The sequence below is a fragment of the Onychomys torridus genome, chromosome 3 (assembly GCF_903995425.1).
Source record: "Onychomys torridus chromosome 3, mOncTor1.1, whole genome shotgun sequence".
Classification (NCBI taxonomy): domain Eukaryota; kingdom Metazoa; phylum Chordata; class Mammalia; order Rodentia; family Cricetidae; genus Onychomys; species Onychomys torridus.
In genome coordinates this window covers 128,389,834-128,412,517 of record NC_050445.1, presented here as the reverse complement: position 1 = coordinate 128,412,517, position 22,684 = coordinate 128,389,834, and the positions used below count along the sequence as shown (strand labels likewise).

General features: G+C 38.7%; 1 pseudogene and 1 gene segment (V, D, J or C); both read right to left on the bottom strand.

The window, feature by feature from the left end:
- Positions 1 to 3,267: 3,267 nt before the first annotated feature.
- Positions 3,268 to 3,899, bottom strand: LOC118580142. The segment is given in 2 exon segments: positions 3,268 to 3,632; positions 3,851 to 3,899. Coding segments are annotated over 2 exon segments (414 nt in total).
- Positions 3,900 to 10,804: 6,905 nt separating this feature from the next.
- On the bottom strand, positions 10,805 to 11,482 carry LOC118580141 (annotated as a pseudogene).
- Positions 11,483 to 22,684: the final 11,202 nt, after the last annotated feature.

Genomic DNA, 22,684 nt, shown 5'->3' with positions numbered 1-22,684 from the left:
GTTTAGTGGCAGTGGAACAGGGACAAATATCAGTGGGTGGTGCTTGAGTATATGGCAGTTTATTACTGCATTCAAAGTTAAGGAAGTCTTTATACAGAGTGACTTCCATGAACAAAATCTACCATGCTTACGAAGACCTGGAGTTCATCAGGAATTTGCCTCCTGTTAAGCTGACACCTAGAACTTCGGATGCCACCTGCTGCTCCTGTGACATGGTCACCTGCATCTGATGCTGTATTATGCTTGAGAATTGTGGACCTTATGCCCCTCAAACAAATAAATAATTTCAGAGTGGACTTCTGTTCACTGCTATAGGTAGCATGGATTCCATTGGTTTACTCCCAAAGATAGAAAGCAGGTGTTCCAGTGGCTCCCCTAATAAGGTGTCTACCCTCTCTTTAGCTTTTTTCATATCACTTTACCCACTAGGAATTTGGCTATGACTCCCCAGGGAATCCCTTCTCTTTGAAAATTAGGAGAAATCTCAGTTCTCCTCTTAGCTCACTGGTTGAGCTTTCAGAATGAGGTTAATTCTGCATTACTTGGGGTGCTAATGTTCAGGATCCCAGGTGAGTTCAGAGACAAGGAAGGAAAGTTGCACTGGATGAGCATTAGGGCCATGCAACTTATGCTGTGTCATGAGAGATGAGCAGGGTTTATCCTGCAAGGTAGGACAGGGATGTTGCATTTGTGAGAGAAAGAGTTCACAAAGAACAGGGACCTGGACTCTAGTGATGGTTGTCACTTATAAAGAGCGAAATGGTATTGGAAAATCCTAGAAGGTCTTTTATTGCATATAAAAATTGGGTTATATTTAAAATTGGATACTGTGGGTGCGCAGAACAAAACCACCCAATACTTAGTATGAAATATGAGAAAATACTGAAATATTTGAGTGGCTAATAAATTCATATGACCTAACACTAGTCTGTCATGTTCTCAGGATCCTCTGAAGATATTGATATAACTCAGACTCTTCTCTCTGGCTATCAACAGTAGAGACCTGGTCTCCATCTCTTGTAGGTCAAATCAGTGCTTTCTCCTAAGTGATGTAAACACCTACTTGATCACAGAGAATAGGATTCCTCTCTGGGTACCACAGTAGAGGATCAATGTTGACTCCTACAAATAAAGTCTTATCAAATTTCAAGGCCTAACAATTTCTCACATCATGCACTCTGTCTCTTCACTTGGTTCACTGTTTTCCTTGAATCTTTAAGTATATGTATCATAGGGTTGGGGATTTAGTTAAGTGGTAGAGTGCTTGCCTAGCAAGCACAAGGCCCTGGGTTCGGTCCTCAGCTCCAAACACACACACACACACACACACACACACACACAAAGTATATGTATTGTATATCATTCAAAGGGTATGGAAATGTCTTATGTACTGTTTATGGTATGATTAGGGAGTAGACACCATTTGCTGACTGTCTTTTATAGGCAAGAAGACCTGTTATTTGATTGCAGTTTTGTTGTATTTTATTTTTTAGTCCTCCTTTCCTTTTCTGGTTGCCTGGCATAGAACATGAAATTAGGACTTTAAATCATTGTTTCTTTTGTGAAGGCTTGCTGCTCTATTTCTCATCTAAGTGCTTATTTACTGCAACCCACTAGTTTTCATCCCATGTATTCTTATTTTCAATCAGTGTCAAATGTTATCTAATTACATTGGTTTGTGAATTATTTGAAAACATATATGTAATGATCAAGTATTTGAAAAATTTTCAAATGTATTCATTTATAGTTTAATATTATTATGTATCAATATTTTAAAACATAAGAATGTAAACAAATACACAGACTATATGGATTTGTTTCAAGAGGGTATCTTTGGGAGTTTGAAAACATTTATTTTGCTGTGTTTGGAGATACAGTTCAACCAACTTCTCAAACCCAAAGCAGACATAAATAGATGTATTTTCTGTGTTGGTTCCTAGCTTTTAGTAATCAGTTACAGCAACAGAAAACAGGTTAAAGCAAAAAGAGGTAATATATAAATATCAAAGAGAAGAAGTATGTGAGAATTCACAGAGTAGTAGTAGCTGAGTAGTGCTCAGCTGCATGTGCATTTTGGGCTACACTCTGCAAAAAGACACATCTAAAAAGAGATAATGGAAAACTCCTTGATGACTTTGGAAAAAGATATTCTGAGTACCAAGATGAAATTACAACCCTGAAAACACCTTGACTGTAGCCTCTAAGACCCTGAACAGAAGACCCAGATATACCCTGCCACGATTATAGCTGTTGTGATTTTAAGTCATTGAGTTTGTATTAGCCTACTGTGAAGCAATAGGATACTAATACAATACTGATTCCCTATTGTGATTTAGGATAGTAAACATAAAAAATTCAGAGTCCTGCATCTTGAAAAATTTCTAGGGATCATCTATTGTGCTTTCCCACTCCACTCAGGGAGGATGCCAAAGCCCCCAAAAAAGGTTCTTGTAGAAGCGGAGGATGTCTAGGAAGAAAACTTTCCATGACCATGGCTTTGCACCCTTGGGCCTCTAGAGTTCATGTACCTGCAATGGTAGAATAACTATAAAATGGGAAGGAGTTGGACACGGTGTCATAGAATCCGGGAGTCAGAGGGAAGGGGTAGGTTGACTGCAAGTTCAGGTTCTCAGGGCACCAGATAGCGATTTCCAAGTCAGCTGCAGACATATAGTGAGACGTTGTACTCCTCCACGTAAGAAGACAGCAAATATTGAAAGCAGGCAACAAGAAAATGTGGCCACATTGTGAAAGATATTACAGAGAAAGATGTGAGTATAGGACAAGGAGAAAAAAGCAGCCCATGCATGAGCATCCGTGAGGGGTATAGAGATGCAGAGCAGAAGCCAGAAGCCAGGGAGTAAATCAGCTCCAGGAGGCTTGGGTGTGATCCTCTGAAGAGGAACTTAGAAATCCCAAATAAATAGAAGTGGAAATGTGACATTAGGTTGAAAATGTGAGTTTTGTCTGTAAGAAAATAAATAATTAATAACTGGTTATTTTGGAAAACTGAGGAAGGTTTCTTGGAAGTTTAAAATGATTGTCTACTCAGTGTATTGAACAAAAAAAACCAAGTTTATTGAACCTAAATCCTTGAAAATAGTATTAGGGAGGCCTTTATTAAGTAAGCAAACATATGAATTATAAAGCATACATGGTGGGACAAACACATACATTATTTTTTTAAAATCTTTGTTTCACAGCTTCACCTTCTTTACAAACAAGATTTCTAAAATGATGTAGTTGAGATGTCTGATGAGAAACAGGTCAGAGTCTCAATGAGCAGAACCCTAGGAGGTTTTTATTTGGCTCTGGAACAGTGGGAGGAAGCTCATAATTCTGCTGATAGTAATAGATTGCAACATCATCAGCCTCCACAGGATGGATGGTGAGGGTTAAGTCTGTCCCAGACCCACTGCCACTGAACCTGGCAGGGACCCCAGATGCTAGAATAGATGCTTCATAGATGAGGAGTTTAGGGGGCTGTCCTGTTTTCTGTTTATACCAGTGCATAAGATGCATACTTCCTGCACTGACACTTTCGCTGGTCCTGCAGGAGATGGTGGCCCTCTGCCTGAGAGACACAGTCAGTGAAGCTGAAGACTGCTTCAGCACAATGTCTCCAGTAGAACCTGGAATAATAGACACACATTGTTCTCACATATACACTACAAGCACCCCAGTGTAAAGCCACCATGTATGTGACAGAAGCCATGAGATATACTATGAGAAAAAATAAAATAAAAAGGAAAATTAAAACCAAAAATTCAATAATTTCAATAATCAAGACACTAAGGCGTAGAAGACAGTGATGGCCACAGTGGATGCTCCTAGCACTGCACCCTCTCACCTGGAACCCAAAGCAGCAGTACCCACAGAAAGAGAGCAGCTGACCCCATCTCTGAGAGCTGGACTAGAGGTTATTTCTTAGGCACAGACAAGGTGCCTTTAAAGATGGTTTGAGGAATCTGCACTGCAGCTATTGTCTCAGTATGCAAATCAGCTCAGAAAAGCTCAGCTGTTGTTCATAGGGACACCTGCTCTTATGTCACTCTATGTCAGTTAGGATTAGCATAGAATATTCCAGAATGGTTTAAGTGATTCCCAAGTAGTTTTGTCGATGGCCCTGTGGATCTGTCATGGTTTGTTATTTAGAGGTCCCTGTCACTGCTTTGCTGTAAGGGATGTGATTTAAAGGAGCACTGTGATCCTTCAGAATTAAACTTTTATTTATTGGTATTTTACGTGGATGTATGTTTTTTTTTTCTTCATCTATATCTGTGGACCACATGTCTGTATCTTGTCCTTGGATTCCAGAAGAGGAAATTGTATCTACCAGAACTAGACATACAGGAGGTTATGAACTACTATATGGACGCTGGACTCTGAACCCATGTTCTCCACAAAAGTAGAACAGGCTCTTAACCACTGAGATATCTTTCCAGCAACATACTCATGTTGGATTATGATAATTCTCAAAAAGAGAAAACAATCAGGTTGAATAAGATCAAGAACACAGAATGTGTCATAGTTAGATTAGAGGTCAAAATTGGTTGTGGAACATATATGAACACTGGGCTACTAGGGAGATGTAAGATCACTAACACTGCTAATTGGCAGAACTGTGTGCCAGAGAACGCTCTTCTTTCCTGACCAGGAAGTGCTCAGCTTTGCTCCACACACTCCAGTCCTGATGTGCTGCGTGACAGGCGACTCACACAGGCCCTTCGTCCCTTGGAACAGAACCTCCAAAACTGAGACAACATTGAACTCATTATGTCATTTTCTTCCAGTAACGGGAAAGTGATGAGTACACAGGGCTTTAACCTAGATGTCATCACCAGCAGAAGAGGCAGTGGGCTGAGAGCATGGGATGAAGGAGGAGGCTGGAAACCTAAACTTAGAATGAACAGACATCACTGAGGATAAAGCAGGTCTCTCCATCTTCTCACTCCAAAACCAATGCTGAACCCACATGAAGCCGTCACAAACGAGGGAACATTTTACCCTGTAACCGGTGACACTTCCTCATAATCCATAGTTCCTGTCAGTCAGCATCCAGGTTAGAAGTCCCTGTTTAGTCTATGGACAGAATGACAGATATCCTGGTCATGACCATATTCTGAAACAGAAGGAGGACAATGATGCTGGGTTTTGTGTCCCTCTGAACACTCACCATCAGTTCCACACAGGATCACAGCCTTTCAGAAAAAGCCCAGATTAGCTGAGTAATGGAGGCTCTTTCATAATGAGAATTTCTCTTCTTAATGGCACCTGAAATAGGGGCATTGAAAATGGGAAAATATTGTATACAATGAGAGGAAATAGTCAGATGTTTCAGCCTCCTGGTATTTGGCAGTGAGAAACATCTTAGATCCCCACATCCTCACATAGTGTTGTTATAACTGAAGGGACTGAGTTAAGTTCAGTGCTCACCAATCAAGGACCGCAGAACATTGCAGCTTGACTATCCTCAGAAGGCCCATGTGGGAAAGCCTTGGTCTCAAGACTGTTATTAATTTGTTTGTTTGTCTGTTTGTTTGTTTGTTTTGGTGGTAAAATGTGTATGAATCAGGGCCACTGGGAAGGTTTTAAGTAACTAACTCTGTGCTCCTGTTGAGAACTGTGTGCCTGTTATCTCCTCCTCTTTCCTGGCTACAAAATGCTCGACAATGATCCCCAAACTCCTGTCCTGATATGATGTCTCACCACAGATCCATACAAGGCCTTCCATTCACTAAGAAGAACCTCCACAACTAAGCCAACGTTAAGCTCATTCTGTCATTTTCTGCTAGTGATGGACACAAAGAGCTTCAGCCTTTCAACTCAGTTCAGAGCAAGAGATACTTAAGTGATTCCACAACTGAATATTGTGAAGCACATGCTTCAATTAATATTAGCAAAATTATTTTACTTGCTTTTCCAGCTCTGTGAGCAATGTCCCAGGGGATATTGATATAGAATACTTTCTTGTATCACACTGGTACCAGAGTCTTTCTCTATTAATGAGTGTGGGAGGTCTTTCCATCATTTTTCCTATTCAACTTAATTATTTATTGTTCCAATGATTCCGTTGTAGGCATCTTTGACTTCCTTGCTTAAACTGGTTCCTAGGTATTTTGATTTGAAGTTGGGAATGGAATTTACCCAGATGAAATTTACCCGCTTACTTTCTTAGAAGTTTGTTACTATTAAACAGGAATGCTACTGACTATTGTATTTTGACTTTGTATCCTGCTCTTTGTTTATATCCTGCTCTTTTGCTGAAAGTATTTTCAGGTCTAAGGATGTTCTTGTAGAGTTCTTAGAGACTTTTTAAGTATAAGAATACATTATGTATAAATGTTTGTAATTTGATTTCTTCACTTACTATTTATATCTCTTTCATTTCTGCCTCCTGCCTTCTTTCTGTGACTGAGATTTGAGCATTACATTGAATAAGAGTGAGAGAGTGAGCATTCATTTCTCATTTCAGATTTGAGAAGCAGTTTTCTGGTTTATATTATGTTGCCCACTTAGGAAAATTATAATGTTATTTTTGTCACTTATAATCTTTGTTTTTGTTTGTTTTACTTCATCACTACAAATTTCACACAGAAACCCATCGTTGCTTCCTTGTTTTTGTTTTTAAATCCCATTGTGAACTGGCTTGTCAATCAAGTACAACATAGTCTAGCAGACACACAGTAAAAAAGTCTTGCCTTAGAATTGCCCAGATTTGTCACTCCCTCATGCTCTACCACCTCTGCTGCCACCAGGCCCTGGGTTTCTGAATCACTAATGCAGCAACAAGGATGGCGACTTAGGTCTATGTTTCTTAAACTGGCACTCATGCAGCTCCCTTAGCAGCTTTCTCAAGATGTTCCAGATGCATGAAGCTACAAAAACCTCTCTTGTGCACTCTCCCATGTCATACTAGAGGCAGCAGGCTTTTCTGAAATCAGTCACTGGGGACAGCTATGTGCATCAGTGGCCCATTAAACTCAAGGTTACTCAACTCCATCAGTGCCTTCTCAGCAACTCCTCAAGGAGAAACTTGAAATACATGTTCTGACCAAGTGGTCCCCATGTTGTTGCAGACATCCATCTCCTCAACTTCCCAGTGCTTTTGTTCTACCTCAGTAAATATTTCCTCAAAAGACCCATCACAGTCTCCTGTGTCTCCACATCATTTGCAAACAGCACAGTGTGATCCATCAGTTGTTGGTGTACTATTTGTGGAATTTTTCAATGTTTTCAATGAAGATTGTGTGGCAAATCATCAGTTTTTGTGCAGCTAAGAACATCTGTTTCCGTGAAAACATGCTCCAATATTGAAAGCAGATGACCAGTTGACTTTGTCTTTCTCGGTACTGATGATGGAAGCCAAGTGTTCCACCTTCTTTCAGCAGAAGATGCAAACATGGCTGCAGACGCCACCAACTGTGCCCTACATTCTTTGTTATATTCAGGAACAATCCTACTCAAAATTTAGAGGAGTTTTCTGCACTCATGGAAAGGATGGTAGGATTTCTGCTTCTTAAGCACTTCATGCTGAATTCAGTTATTGATTTTGGATGAAAGGGGTTCAACCTTTCACCCCTATATTGAAACCAACATGATTATACTGTAGACACCTCTCAATGTGTTTCTAAATTTCATTTTCAAGAAGTGAGTGGGGGTCTTTTTGTTAATCATGTGTACATGTATAATATATACAATATGTAATATATACATGTATACTTTATTCATGTATACTATATACATATATACATGATAGGTGAGAAATATTTTAGATGTCTGTTGCATCCAATCTTTCTCAAGCAGGTTAATTATAATGTTATCTGGTAGTTTTCTATTTGAATCCAAAGGTAAGAGTGGTGCACTGAAAATACCCTCTGCTGTTGCATCAGGGCATACCTGACCTTCTATCTCCATTGTATCCTGGTTTATTTTATAAAATTTGAGTCCCAAAGTTTGCTGTGTATACATGTGGAATTGTTATGTATTTTCAATGACTCAGTTCTTGTATTGCTTTCCTTATGTGTTTGATTAAGCTTTGTGTGTGTCCTACTCTACTAGATACCAGCAGAGCTGTGCTTGAACCCCCATTCTCTTGTAGATTTACTTCCAGTATTTGACTCTCAGCACATGTGTATCTCTTTACCACTTAGGTGTGTTTCCTGGACAAAGTAGACTGTCGGATATAATTCTTGTTCTATTCCAACAATATTTGTATCTTTATTGCTGAATTGCAGTCACATAAGGTTATTATTAAGAAATGTTTTATTACTGTCTATAAGTTTGTGGGATTTCCTGATGTATTAGATTGTTTTCCATTTTCCCTACTCTTCAAGTATGTTTGAGTTCTCTGGCTTGCAGCATTGGACACACTTGACTTTCCTGATAGCCATTGTTCATCCATCCCTCTCATGACACCAACATTTGTCTGTGCTCTCATGAAACACTCTTTCTCCTATGTGCATAGTATTTTACAGTAACTTCCACAGTGCTGTGTTCATGGTCATGAAATGCCTTAGTTTGTGATTATCCTATAATGTCCTCATTTCTCCCTCAATTTAAATACAATTTTGCTGGATATGGTTAACTTATTTAACAATTATTTACTGTCAAGACCTGAAATATATTTTTCCATGATTTTCCAGGCTTTACTATTTCAAATGAGAGTTCAGATGTACTTCTGATGTGCTTGTCTGTGGAGTTGAGTTGATAATCTTCCGTTTTATTTTTTGACCCTGGTTTTTTACTTTGTATTTTTGACATTATAGACAAAATCCATGACATGAGGATGTTCTTCTCTGGTGATGTCCATTTAGACAACTAAATGCCTTTCTGTCTTTGTCACATTTTTCTCTTTATGTGAAATTTTCTGTACTCATTTCTCTCAATGTTCCTCTGCCTTTGTTTTTCTCTCAGCTCTTCTGTATCCTATGATTCTTGGTATGGGTCTCTTCATCATATGTTAGAATTCTTTGACATTGTATTCATGACAATTTTCTTTTACCAGTAATGTTTCAATACTGTTTCCACTTCAAACTTGATCCAGGATATCCTTTCTTCTGTTTTATTGAGACTGTTGTTAATTTCTTTGTTCTGAGGGTTGTATTTGATACATTGAAATTTTAATTCCCAGCATTTCAGTTGTGTGTCTTCCTTTATTCACCTTTTCTGCTGTGTAGCTGATTGCTTTATCCATCTTGTATATGATTGCCTGTGTATCATTAGCTTTCCTCCCTACAGCCTTGACTGAAAAAATATTTAGTTTGTATCTTTTCTGGAGATTCATCATTTTTTAAATCTTCACCAAACATTTTAGCAATTTACATCTTTGTGTTGAAACCTTAAGGGAATTATGGTCCATTTGGGACATCATTTCTCACTTGATTTTTATTGATCTTATGTCCCTTTGTTATGATTCCTGACTGCTGGCTTAAGGATCCATTTAGTTTATTTGAGGCTTTTCTAAACTTAGCAACCTACAATCAAGGATTTACTGCACAGAATCACTCAGAGAACCACTCACCTTTAATGAATTAGGAGATCTCCAGCAATTTTATGAAGCCTGTAACACACATGTTGCTTGCCATATCTGCAAAATAAGTGCTCAATAAGTTTCCTAATCAGAACATGGAAACAAATAGGTAGCACATTTCTTCACATGGGAGCACAAAATATTTCTTTCTGAAAACATTAAGCTTTATTAATTGATATGAAATGTAAAGACTGGAAGGCAGAATCTGCTGACACAGCATTGTATCCAACTTTAGTGTGAAGGGAGAGTTCTCAGTTTACACAGTAGGAAATCAGATATGGAGACTTCAGGTGGAAATGTGTCCCCAGACACAAAGGGAAGCAACATCACATTTTTCCCTCCTTTGCTGGTCCTAAGTATGTGGATTCAAGGTTTGTGGAGTTCATGTCTGTGTGTGTGGATCTATATGTGTATATGTACATATATATATATATATATATGTACATATATATGTATATATATGCATGTGATGGATGGGTTGGTGTGGGTGGGTCTGTATGTATGAGAGATAAAAGAAAAAGGGGATAAAAGTGAAAAAAAACTAGGGAAGAAAAGACAGCAGGAAAGGGAAAGGGAAATGGGGAAGGTTAGTGCATATGGTGAAAATACATGATAAACTAGAAAAACACAGTTTTTAAGAAAATTGTATACACTGAATTTACATCAATTAAATACTGTAAGAGTCAGCAAGATGGATCAGATGGTAATGACATTTGTAACCCAGCCTGAATAAAAACCTGAGCTTGGTCCCCAGAATCCAAATGACAAAGAGACAATCAAGTCCAAGTATCCTCTGACCTCCACAACTCTGCCATGTCACAAGTGCACCTAGAAACATGCACACTCATACAGACAGAGGCAATTAATTAAATAAAATTTAATAAAAGTTAAAAGAATTTATTGAAAGGAAAAGAAAAAATAGAAGAAATGGGCACCAGTATGGAAGTAAGAAAGCATTCTAGAGTTTAGAAAAGGCAAGAAACACTCTTTTTACAGCCTCCAACAGAAATACAGTTTGTCACCATCATCACTTCGTCCCATAGATTCTAATGATGGACACCAAATTCCAGAATTATAAAAGATAAATCCCTCATATTCAAGCAACAGAGTTTTGGGTTATAGGTTACAGGAAGAATAAAAAAATAATACTGAGTTCTCCATTGCATTTTCATATAAAGGTTTTTCATATAAAAAGACATACAAGACATTGGACCCATCATGTTTTGCCGGGCTCTGCAAACATGTTCATCAATGTTTCAGGCACAGCAGCTCTCAGGCAGAAGGGGGAAATGGAAGTGTGCAGGCCCAGGGCTGTGTGTGGTGCAGGCAGCTGGTGAGATTCTCAGAGGAGGTTTTTGTTGGAGGCTGAAGCACTGTGGGAGGAGTATTATAAGTTTGCTGACAGTAGTAATCTGCCAGGTCTTCAGCCTGGACACTGCCGATGGTGAGAGTGAAATCTGTCCCAGACCCACTGCCTGTGAAGCGATCAGGGCACCCCAGTGTTCCGAGTGGATGCATAGTAGATGAGCAGTTTAGGAGACTGCCCTGGTTTCTGCTGGTACCAGGATAAACGGTTCTTCTGCATAGTGTTTGAATAAAGACTTTGACTGGACTTGCAGTTGATGGTGACCTTCTCTCCAACTCTCACAGCCAGGGAGGATGGAGACTGGGTCATCACAATATCTGCACAGGCACCTGCAATTAGGAATAGACAAGGGAAATACATACAGATAAAAACACAGATTATACTATGACAGTTGAAATTTGTCATTTAATGTCCTTGTAATGCCATATTGTCAGAGTATTATTACATAATAATATTACATCCTGGTACACATTGTTAATTTTTTATATACAAAGAAATGACTCTAAAAAGATTATAATACTTTTCAATTTCTTACCAGACAACCTGAGCAACAGGCACATCGGGACCTGGGTCTGTGACTCCATTTTGCTCCCCCTGCTTGTCTGATGCTGCTCAGTTCTCACTGTAAAGATCTGTTTTATAAATTCTGAACAGCTGGGCTAGGTTGGAGGGGCCCATGCAAAGCAGTCAGCAAATACAAAAGCATATGCTGGGCAGTATGTGTGAGAGTGGCTAGTGTCAATCAACAGGCAAATATACCATCAACACAAAGAGCATGAGAAATTACTGAAAGATATTGGCTTACAGCTCTCCAACAGAAACCTACTAGGATCTCTAATAGAAGCCTTGGTTAAAATCCAAGACATATTTAAATCAGGTGACTTTTGCAGAAACACTAGGAGAGCTAACTCTGATTGACAGTCCTAGGGAAAAGATATGTTCAAAAATTACAACAAATTAGGTAACAGAGTAAGAAAACATGCAACAGAAGAAAGGGAGTATGGAATGAAGAAAAGAGGAAAACCCCAAAACAAGAGAGTTAACCCTAATTATTTTCATTGTCGCTCATCTCCAAAACAACTCTTACAGTCAGGACAATGAACAGTGCCTTGGCCATTTGGGCTCCCATTTCTGGGCCAAACACTGAACACAGATATAAAGAAAAGCCCATAATCGCTGTGTGGAAATTCTGGGGACATTAATTTAAACCTGAAATCAGAGAAACTTTAATCTCAAAGCAAAGTTAAACCCAACAGAAACTAACACATATGCTCCCTACAGCTTCAGGAAACAGAAAGAGAACTCTACATCGGGGGAATGGAGAGGAATAAAGAAACAAGATTACTTCAAGAATTCATTGAAGACACACTTTGCCAAGAGCATTTATTCCAGAAATACATATTCCAGGATAATTTAGAAATTAGCACTATGATAATTGGGTTGATGCTATGGAATAATTCTTTTGTACACTGGTTTGTTTAATAATACACAGATTGGCCAGTAGACAGGCAGGAAGTATAGGCAGGATAAGCAGACAAGGAGAATTCTGGGAAGAAGAAGGATGAGTCAGGAGATGCCAGCCTGCAGTCCAGGGAGCAGCATGTAATGGTACATAGGAAGAGCCATGGAATACGTGGCAACATATAGATTAACAGAAATGGGCTGAGTTTAAGTGTAAGAGCTAGTCAATTGTAGGCCTGAGCTAATGGCTGAGCAGTTTTAATTAATATGAAACTCTGTGTTTTCTTGGGTCTGAGTGGCTGCAGCCACGGTTGACTGGAGAAAACTCCAGCTACAGGTTAAGATGGTCTTGCTGATAGAATGAAGAGGGGGAAAACCCTTCCCATAAGGAAGCACAGCCATCCTAAATCAAGTAACAATTTTACAGAAACCAATAGACCTCAACATCAGAGATGGTTCTCTCATCCATAGGAAAAAAATGTTTGAATATAAATCAAAATCAATGGCAATAGCAGGAATCACAGAACCTGTCTGGACTTCAGGTCAGTGGACTTTGACAATATATATAAAAAGTTAACTATAAACCCAGTAATATGTATAAAGTACAAAAAAACCCAGAAGAATAAATGAATCATTAAAATATCATGGTAAGGAGTCAAAATTCACATCTGTAATCCCAGAACTGGGGATATAGAAGCAGGAGCATGGGGTGTTTGAGGCTGGTCTAATCTATGAATGGAAAAAAATCTCTCAAAAATATGCATTGTTAATCAACTGATTACAAAGCAGCTCATGGCATTTGATATGCAAAACAAAGTATTTATCTGATATTAATGTTTAAGCATTAAGCCAAGAATATTACTGAAAATTAAACAAGCATTTAAGTACCATGCACTTACCTTTTATTTTATATTAATTATATAATTTATATATCTACTTTTCATGTACAAAATGTTAAATTATTTCTGATGAGCATTTTCAGATTTCCTCTGTAAATGGCTAACACACCATCATATGAGAGAGATAAAGAAGGTGTGGATTAAAGAAGTTCCCAATCGCAAGGTCAAGAATATGAGAATATGACAGATGAGTATCTGCCCCAGAGTCTAATGCATTGTCATGTGCTCTCAATCTTTGCTGAACTCTGTACTTTGCTTTGTGACTATAAATGATAGTTAGACAGAACATAAAGAGCAAGCAGTATAAGCTGCTGGAGGGAATGCAACCTGGTACAACCACTGTGGACTTCAGGATGGAAGTCCACAAGATAACATAAAATTATACAATATGATTTATCTACTCCTGCACTAAGTATATTCCTGAACAAATGTAAATCATCATTAAAAACAGATGTACTTCCACACCCATGTCTATTGTTGTACTATTCACAACAGTAAGAATTAAAATCAACCCAGTGTCTATCAACAGATGAATAGATTTTTAAAAAAAATTACATATGGCAAAAAATTCATACAGCTATAATAAAAATAGAAATCACATAAAAGTGTTAATTTTGCCTGGAGGTGGTGGCACACGCCTTTAATCCTAGCAGTTGAGAGGCAGAGGCAGGCTTATCTTTGTGAGTTCCAGGCCAGCCTGGACTACAGAGTGATATCCGGGAAAGGCACAAAGCTACACAGAAAAATCCTGTCTCGAAAAACCAAAAAAAAAAAAAAAGAAGTGTTAATGTTTTTCTCTGTGGCTCAATATATAGAATTGATTCTAAAAAGATTCATTGTGTATGTGAGTATAATACTTATTAGTATTCATTTGGGAATGGAGTTCACCTAACATCTCCTGGTCCAGGCTGATTAGTGGCAGTCTTGAAATCTTCTACATCTTTGGTGTTTTCCTTACTGCATGTCCCATCAGTATCTGTGACAGCCATTGGGTAGGGTGGCACATGAGTGGTTGAGTCAGGACATTTGCAAAGTCAAAGATATCTTAGGAAACTTAGTGAGACCAATTAAAAAACTAAAAGGTTGTACTGCTCTTACAATGAGATGTTTTGTGTACCCAGATGGGAATGCAACCTTGACCATACCTTGACTACAACCTGTGAGAGCCGAAGGAGAGGACCCAGACATACCCTGCTCAGATTACAGGTGCTGAGCTCATAAGTCACTGAGTTTGTAATAACTTCTTGTGCAGCATTATGAAAGTCATACAATACATACATACATACTACATATATACATACATACATACATACATACATACATACATACATACATACATACATACCATCCTGAGATAGGACTGTAAATTGAAAAACACAGATATGTCCATATGAAAGCATTACTAAGGATCATTTTGTTGAGCTTTCTCACTCTACATGCTGGAGGATACAAAACCTCAAAGAAGGTTCATGAAGGAGTGAAGAGTGTCTATGAAGCAAACTTCCAAGACCATAAGTTGCACTCTTGGGCCACTAGAGTTCATGTACCTGCAATGGGAGAACAACTAGACTAGGAAAAGGACCTGGGTTGGTGTCATGTAATTCAGCAGTCAGGGTGAACAGACTGGTGGGTTGCAAGTTGAGAGTCACTGTGTGCTAGATAGTGATTTCCAGGTCAGTTCAGGATGTATATTGAGAATTTGTACTCCTTCACCTAAGAAGACAACAAAAACTGAATCAGGCAACAAGAGAATGGGGCCACACTGTAGAAGATATTATAGAGAAAGATGTGAGTATTGGACAAGGGGAAAAGAACAGCTAATGAGTCTAAGCCCGTGAATGAGCATCTGTGATAGGCACAGAGAGGCAGATCAGAAGTTAGGCAGTAAGTCAACTGCAGGAGGCTTGAGTGTGTGATCTCCTGAAGAGGAACTTTGAAATCTCAAGTAAATCAAAGTGGAAATGAGACATTAGAGTGAGGATGTCAGCTCTTGTCTTCAAGATAACTAGCAATCTTCAATATTCAAAGCTCTTATTTTGAGAGACCAAGGAAAATTTCCTATAAACTTTAAATGATTGTATACTCAGTCTACTGAATATAAAACTTACGCTTTCAAATAGTATCATGGGGATCTTTATTAAGGAAGCTTATTGGAAATTACAAAGCATACATGGTGTGACAAACACGCATTAATTTAAGAAATCTCTGTTTCACAGCTTCTTCCTCTTAACAAACAAGATTTATAAAATCATAGCTGAGATGTCTGGTGAGAAACAGCTCAGAGAGTAAGCTTCAGTAAACAGCAATCCCAGGAGGTTTGTGTTTAGCCCTGGAGCCCTGTGAGAGGAAACTCATAACTCATAAGGTACTGGTAAGCCACGAGCCATGTGGCAACTTATAGACTAATAGAAATGGGTTAATTTAAGATAGAAAAACTATATATCAAGAAGCCTACCAGGGCCATACAGTTTATAAGTAATATAAGCATCTGAGTTATTATTTTATATGTGGGCTGTGGGACTGTGGGGGCCTGGCGGGAGCTGGAGAGAAAAACTCCTACTAAAGCTGCCTTTAGAGATATTTGAGCATTCTGCACTGAGTCTAAAGTCTCAATGTACAAATCAGCTCAGAGAAGCTTGACTTGGTGCGCAAAGGACACCTGGTCTTATGACACCCTGTGGCAGTTAGGATTAGCAAAGGATTCCCTATCCCCAGGGTCTTCTAAGTGGGGTATCCCTGAGGGTTTTTGGCTGGCCTTTCGGAATTGTCACTTGTTGTTATTTTGAGGTCCCATGCGAGGAGTTTACTGTCATGGCCCTGCTGTAAAGAATGTGAGTTGCAGAAGCCCTGTGATCCCTCAGAATTAAACTTTTTAAAAAAGATGTATTTATATTTATTCTGTGTGGAAGTGGTTTCTCTACACGTACCACAATCCTATTGCCCTTGGATTCCACAAGAGGGCATTGGGTCATTTGGAACTTTGTAGTAGATAGCTGTAAACTGCTATATGGTTGCTGGGAATTAATCCTATGTTCCCTGCAAGACCAACAAGGGCTCTTATCCACTGATCCATCTCTGTAGCCTACACTAATTTTTGTGTCTCATAACAACAACATATTTTGCATTGGGATACTTCTCAGCAAGAGATATCAATTGTATTTAATAAGATTGAGAAAAGGGAATGTATCCTGGATCAGATGACAAGGAACATTGGCTCCACTAAGAGGCTTTAATCTAAATGTCATCAGGAGCAGAAGAAGCAGTGAGCTGTGAGCGTGGGACGAAGAAGGAGGCTGGAAACCTAAATTTACAATGAACAGTCATCACTGAGGATAAAGCAGGTCTCTCCACCTTCTCATTCCAAAGCCAATGCTGAGTCCACATGAAGCCTTCACACATAGAGGAACATTTAACCCCGTAACCAGTAACACCTCAGTATCCACAGTTCTTTTCAGTCAAGCATCCAGCTTAGGAGTCCCAGCTTGGTCTGTGGACAGAGTGTCAACTATCCTGGCAATGTCCCTACTATGAAACCCAGGGCAGATAAGGATGCTGGACTTTGTGTCCCTCTGAACACCCACCATACCTTCTTCTCCACACAGAACTACAGCATTTAAGAAAAACCTCAGGGTAGCTGGGAAGTGAGGCTGATTCATGTTCAGCATTTTCTTTCTCTTTGGCACCTGAATGGAAGTACTGACAGTGTGAGGGAAAGTCAGAGATTTCTATTTCCATAAATTTGACAGGTAGAAACGTCTCCGACCCTGATATCTATGAATAGTATCATTGTATTTGAAGAAACTGAGTGAAGTCCAGTGATCTCCAATCAAGGACTGCAGTACATTGCAGCATGACTGTCCCCACAAAGCCCATGCAGGAAATCCATGGTCCCAGACTGTTTTTTGTTGGTGGTGGTGTTGTGGTTGGGTTTGGTTTGGTTTGGTTTGGTTTGTATTTTGTGGTGGAGAAACATGTATGAATCAGGGCTACTAGGAAGGTTAGAGGTCACTAACCCTGTGCTCATGTGGAATTAGGGGATCCTTGTATTAATCAGGGAAATTGTTCTCTCCTCTCTGACTTCATTTCTTTTTTTTTAATCCTTTCTTTGTTATCTGGATAATGCTGGCTCCATGCAATGAATCTGATTGTGTTCCTTCCTTTTCTATGTCATGGAACAGTTCCGGGAGTGTAAATGTCAGCTCTTCACTAAAAGTTTGGCAAGATTCTGCAAAGCATCCATAAGTCTTAATAATTTTATATATAAATTATTTGTATTATAACTTTGAAATGTTGTACAAGAAAAAACTGAAAATAATAATTCTTTTTTACTCCCCACTTAGAAAGAAAATGCATTGCAAAATGTTGGCATTAAGACAATAATTATATTTCTTGTATTTAACAGGTGCTATACTTGACAAATTTTGCTAATGAGTTCACTAAGACTCACTCCCCTGTCCCTTATGTAAAGTTCTACATTGCAAGTATTACCTATGAATCACATTTACTGAATGTAGTCCAGAACAAAATGTGTTACTAATGTAAAATATATTCTAAAGACTTATACTAACAGTTTTTTTTTTACATTTCAAAGTGGCTAAAAATTAAAATTTACTATGCAGCTTTTATCATGCTGTCTGGTGCTAAGAGGACCAGTTGTCCTGATGTTACCTTGCCTCTTCCACATGGTTGATCAGGAGCACACAGTGCAGACAGCAAGTGTATGGCTCCATGGAAGCTCCCTCTACAGCAGGGGCTGAAAGACAGACTGGGAAAGACGCTTGAAAGTAAACAGGCTTCGATTTATCACTATCTCCCACATTTATTATCTACTTTTAAAATTTGATTTAAAATAAACTAGCTATTTTATGATTTTTTATTTTTTCTATTGAACATAATAATCCTTTTTCAACAGAAAAGGTAAACTTCTTCTATAATTTAGAACTTTAGAACTACCAAAAATGAGGACTGTCATTTATTAGACCTTGCCTATATTAAGGGATACATTAACCTATACCATTACTTGTCACTTTATATGAGCCCCAAAAAACCTGTGAGAACTTGCTGTTTCCCTGTAGAGAAATTACAATAGTTATGTAAATACTGATATGCTTCATAGTTCAGCTGTCAGATTGTTCCCACTATGAGGTCCACCTTTCTCTACCCATTTCTCAAGAAAGAGCTCATTTTCTGACATTTAAAAAGTGAAAAGCACACATCTAATCTATAAAACGTGGCTGAGCATGAGTTTTTCTCTTCTTCCACTGTAGCCAATGAGTGAGACCTTTCTGTAAAACTTGGTAATCATGGTCTTTTGACATTATGGAACCTGCTCATAAGTCATCTCAAATGTGATTTGTACAGTTGTCAATAAAATCACCATGATGTATGTTCTTTTTCCTGTTGGTTCAGGACATTTAATTCTGACATGTTACTCTGGTAGTGTTCATGTATAACTGTGTAGTGAAATCATATTTTTCAAAAACTGTCCCAACAGTGGCACATTTTCATCTGTTTTCCAACAAAGTCACTCAGACCCAAGTTCCAACTAAAACTCATTTTTGGCTATTGTAAAAGGTGATGTATCTCTGATTTCCTTCTCAGCCTGTTTGTATATTGTATATAGGAGGGCTACTGATTTTTTTTGAGTTCATCTTGTATCCTGCTATGTTGCTGAAGGTTTTTATTAGATATATCAGTTCCTTGGTTGAAATTTTGGGGTCACTCATATATACTGTCATGTCATCTGCAAATAGGGAAAGCTTGACTTCTTCCTTTCCAATTTGTATCCCCTTAATCTCTTTATGTTGTCTTATAGCTCTGGCTAGAACTTCAAGTACTATATTGAATAAGTGTGGGGAGAGGGGACAGCCTTGCCTTGTTCCTGATTTTAGTGATATTGCTTTGAGTTTCTCTCCATTTAATTTGATGTTGGCTGTTGGCTTGCTGTAGATTACCTTTATTATGTTTAGGTATGTACCCTGTATTCCTGATCACTCCAAGAACTTTATCATGAAGGGGTGTTGGATTTTGTCAAATGCCTTTTCTGCATCTAGTGAAATGATCATGTGTTTTTTTTTCCTTTGAGTTTGTTTATATGTAGTATTACATAGATGGACTTTCGTATGTTGAACCACCCTTGTATCCCTGGGATGAAGCCTACTTGATCATTGTGGATAATTGTTTGGATGTGTTCTTGGAGTCCGTTTGCCAGTATTTTATTGAGTATTTTTGCATCAATGTTCGTGACAGAGATCGGTCTGTAGTTCTCTTTCTTTGTTGCATCATTGTTTGTTTTAGGAATCAGGGTAATTGTACCTCATAGAAGGAGTTTGGTAATATTCCTTCTGCTTCTATTGTGTGAAACAATTTAAAGAGTATTTGTATTAAGTCTTCTTTGAAGATCTGGTAGAATTCTGCAGTGAAACCATCTGGTCCTAGGCTTTTTTTGGTTGGGAGACTTTTAATGACTGATTCTATTTCCTTAGGGTTTATTGGACAATTTAAATGGATTATCTGGTCTTGATTTGACTTAGGTATGTGGTACCTACCCAGAAAATTATCCATTTCTTTCAGATTTTCCAGTTTTGTGGAGTAGAGGTTTTTGAAGTATGACCTGATGATTCTCTGGATTTCCTCATGGTCTGTTGTTATGTCCCCCTTTTCATTTCTGATTTTCTTAATTTGGATTCTCTCTCTCTCTCTCTCTCTCTCTCTCTCTCTCTCTCTCTCTCTCTCTGTCTTTTGGATAGTTTTGGATAAGGGCTTGTCTATCTTCTTGATCTCAAAGAACCAACTCTTTGTTTCAATAATCTTTTGTATTGTTCTCTTTATTTCTATTTTATTGATTTCAGCTCTCAATTTGATAATTTCCTGGCGTCTGTTCCTCCTGGGAGACTTTCCTTCTTCCTGTTCAAGGGCTTTCAGGTGTGCTGTCAAGTCTCTAGCATGAGATTTCTCCAGCTTCCTTATGTGGGCATTTAGTGCTATGAATTTACCTCTTAGCACTGCTTTCATAGTGTCCCATAAGTTTGGGTATCTGGTGTCTTCATTTTCATTGATCTCTAGGAAGTCTTTAATTTCTGTCTTTATTTCTCCCTTAATCCATTGGTGATTCAGTTGAGCATTATTCTTTTTCCATGAGACTGTAGCACTTCTGTAGTTTTTTCTGTTGTTGAAATCTAACTTTAAAACATGGTGGTCCGATAGAACACAGGAGGTTATTCCAATTGTTTTGTATCTGTTGAGATTTTGCTTTGTGGCCACGTATGTGGTCGATTTTAGAGAAGGTTCCATGGGGTGCTGAGATGAAGGTATATTCTTTTTTGTTCAGGTGGAATGTTCTGTAGATATTGATTAAGTCCATTTGAGCCATAACATCAGTTAAGACCATTATGTCTCTGTTAAGTTTCAATTTGGCCAATCTGTCCAGAGGTGAAAGTGGGGTGTTGAAGTCTCACACTATTAATGTGTGGGGTTTTAAATGTGATTTTAAACTTTAGTAATGATTCTTTTACATATGTGAGTGCCCTTGTGTTTGAGGCATATATGTCCAGAATTGAGACTTCATCTTGGTGGATCTTTCCTGGGATGAGTATGTAATGTCCTTCATCATCTCTTTTGATTGATTTTAGTTTGAAGTCTATTTTGCTGGATATTAGGATGGCTATACCAGCTTGCTTCTTAAGCCCATTTGATTGGAAAGTCTTTTCCCAGCCTTTTATTCTTAGGAGGTGTCTGTCTTTGAATTTGAGGTGTGTTTCTTGTATGCAGCAGAAAGATGGGTCCTGTTTTTATATCCACTCTGTTAGTCTGTGTGTTTTTATAGGTGAATTAAGTCCATTGATATTAAGGAATATTAATGACCAGTGATTGTTTGTTCCTGTTATTATTTTTATTTTTTGGTGGTAGTTTGTGTGTACTTCTCTTCTTTGGGGTTTACTGCTGTGGTGTTATCTATTGCCTGTGTTTTCATGGGTGTATCTGCCTTCCTTAGGTTGGAATTTTCCTTCTAGTGCTTTCTGTAGTGCTGGGTTTGTGGATAAGTATTGTTAAAATCTGGTTTTGTCTTGGAAGGTCTTGTTCACTCCATCTATGATGATTGAAAGTTTTGCTGGGTATATTAGTCTAGGCTGGCATCCATGGTCTCTTAGTGTCTGCATTATATCTGTCCAAGTCCTTCTGGCTTTCAAAGTCTCTATTGAGAAATCAGGTGTTATTCTGATGGGTTTGCCTTTATACGATACTTGACCTTTTTCTTTGCTGCCCTTATAGTGTTTCTTTATTCTGTATGTTTAGTCTGTTTGGTGTTTTATAGGTTTCTATGTATCTACATAGGCATTTTGTTCTTTAAAGTGGTAGAGTTTTCTTCTATGATCTTGTTGAACTTATTTTCTGTGCCTTTGAGTTGGTGTTCTTCTCCTTCCTCTATCCCTATTATTTGTAGGTTTGGTCTTTTCATAGTGTCCCAAATTTCTTGGACATTTTGGGTCATGACTTTGTTGGTTTTAGTGTTTTCTTTGACTGATGAATCTATTTCTTCTACCACATCTTCAACACCAGAGATCCTCTCTTCCATTTCTTGCATTCTGTTGGTTATACTTGCACCTGAAGTTACTGTTTGTTTACTCAGATTTTCTATTTCCAGCATTCCTTCTGCTAGTGTCGTCTTCATTTTTTCTATTTCCCTTTTCAGGTCTTGGACTGTTTCCCTTGCTTTTTTCATGATTTTCTTTCAGGGACTTATTGTTTTCTTCTGCTTTAATTGTCCTTTCCTCTAGTTTTTTATAGCATTCTTCCCATTTTTTGTTTGTCTGTTCCTCCACTTTATTTTGATTTCTTCTATATAAGGTTCTAACCTCTTCATGATGTTACTTATAAGGTTGTTTTCTTCTTCTTCTTCCAGTCCGTGATGTTCAGGTCTAGCTGTTGGGGAAGGGCTAGGTTCTGGTGATGCTGTATTGCTCTTTATTTTGTTGTTTGTACTTCTGCCTTGACGTCTGCCCAACTCCCATGTGGACCAGAGCTTCCATCCTGTCCCAGAACTCCCATCAGGACCAGAGAGAGGCTCCCTAAACATGTCAGCTCTGTCTAGACCAAGTATACTGATAAGACCTCTCTGGGTGTGACCCCAGGCACTCACCTATGGTCCAGGTGAGAGTTCCAGGGCAGGATGGGAGCTGGCGGCTGGTCTCTGAGTCTCAGGAAGTGGCTGGGGTCTCTGACAAATGGGTGATGGGGGCAGGGTGTGGAGACTTCAGGGTCTGCCTGCAGTCTTGGAAAGAGGAGCCTTCCCACAGGGCCCGCTGATTGGCCAGAAACTGGGGCCAAGTTGGGTAGGTTCTCCAGGGATGTCTGGTGTCCAGGGGTGGGACCCAGGGGCAGTTGCCTCTCTGACTATATTCCCAGGCACTCACCTCTGGTCCTGTC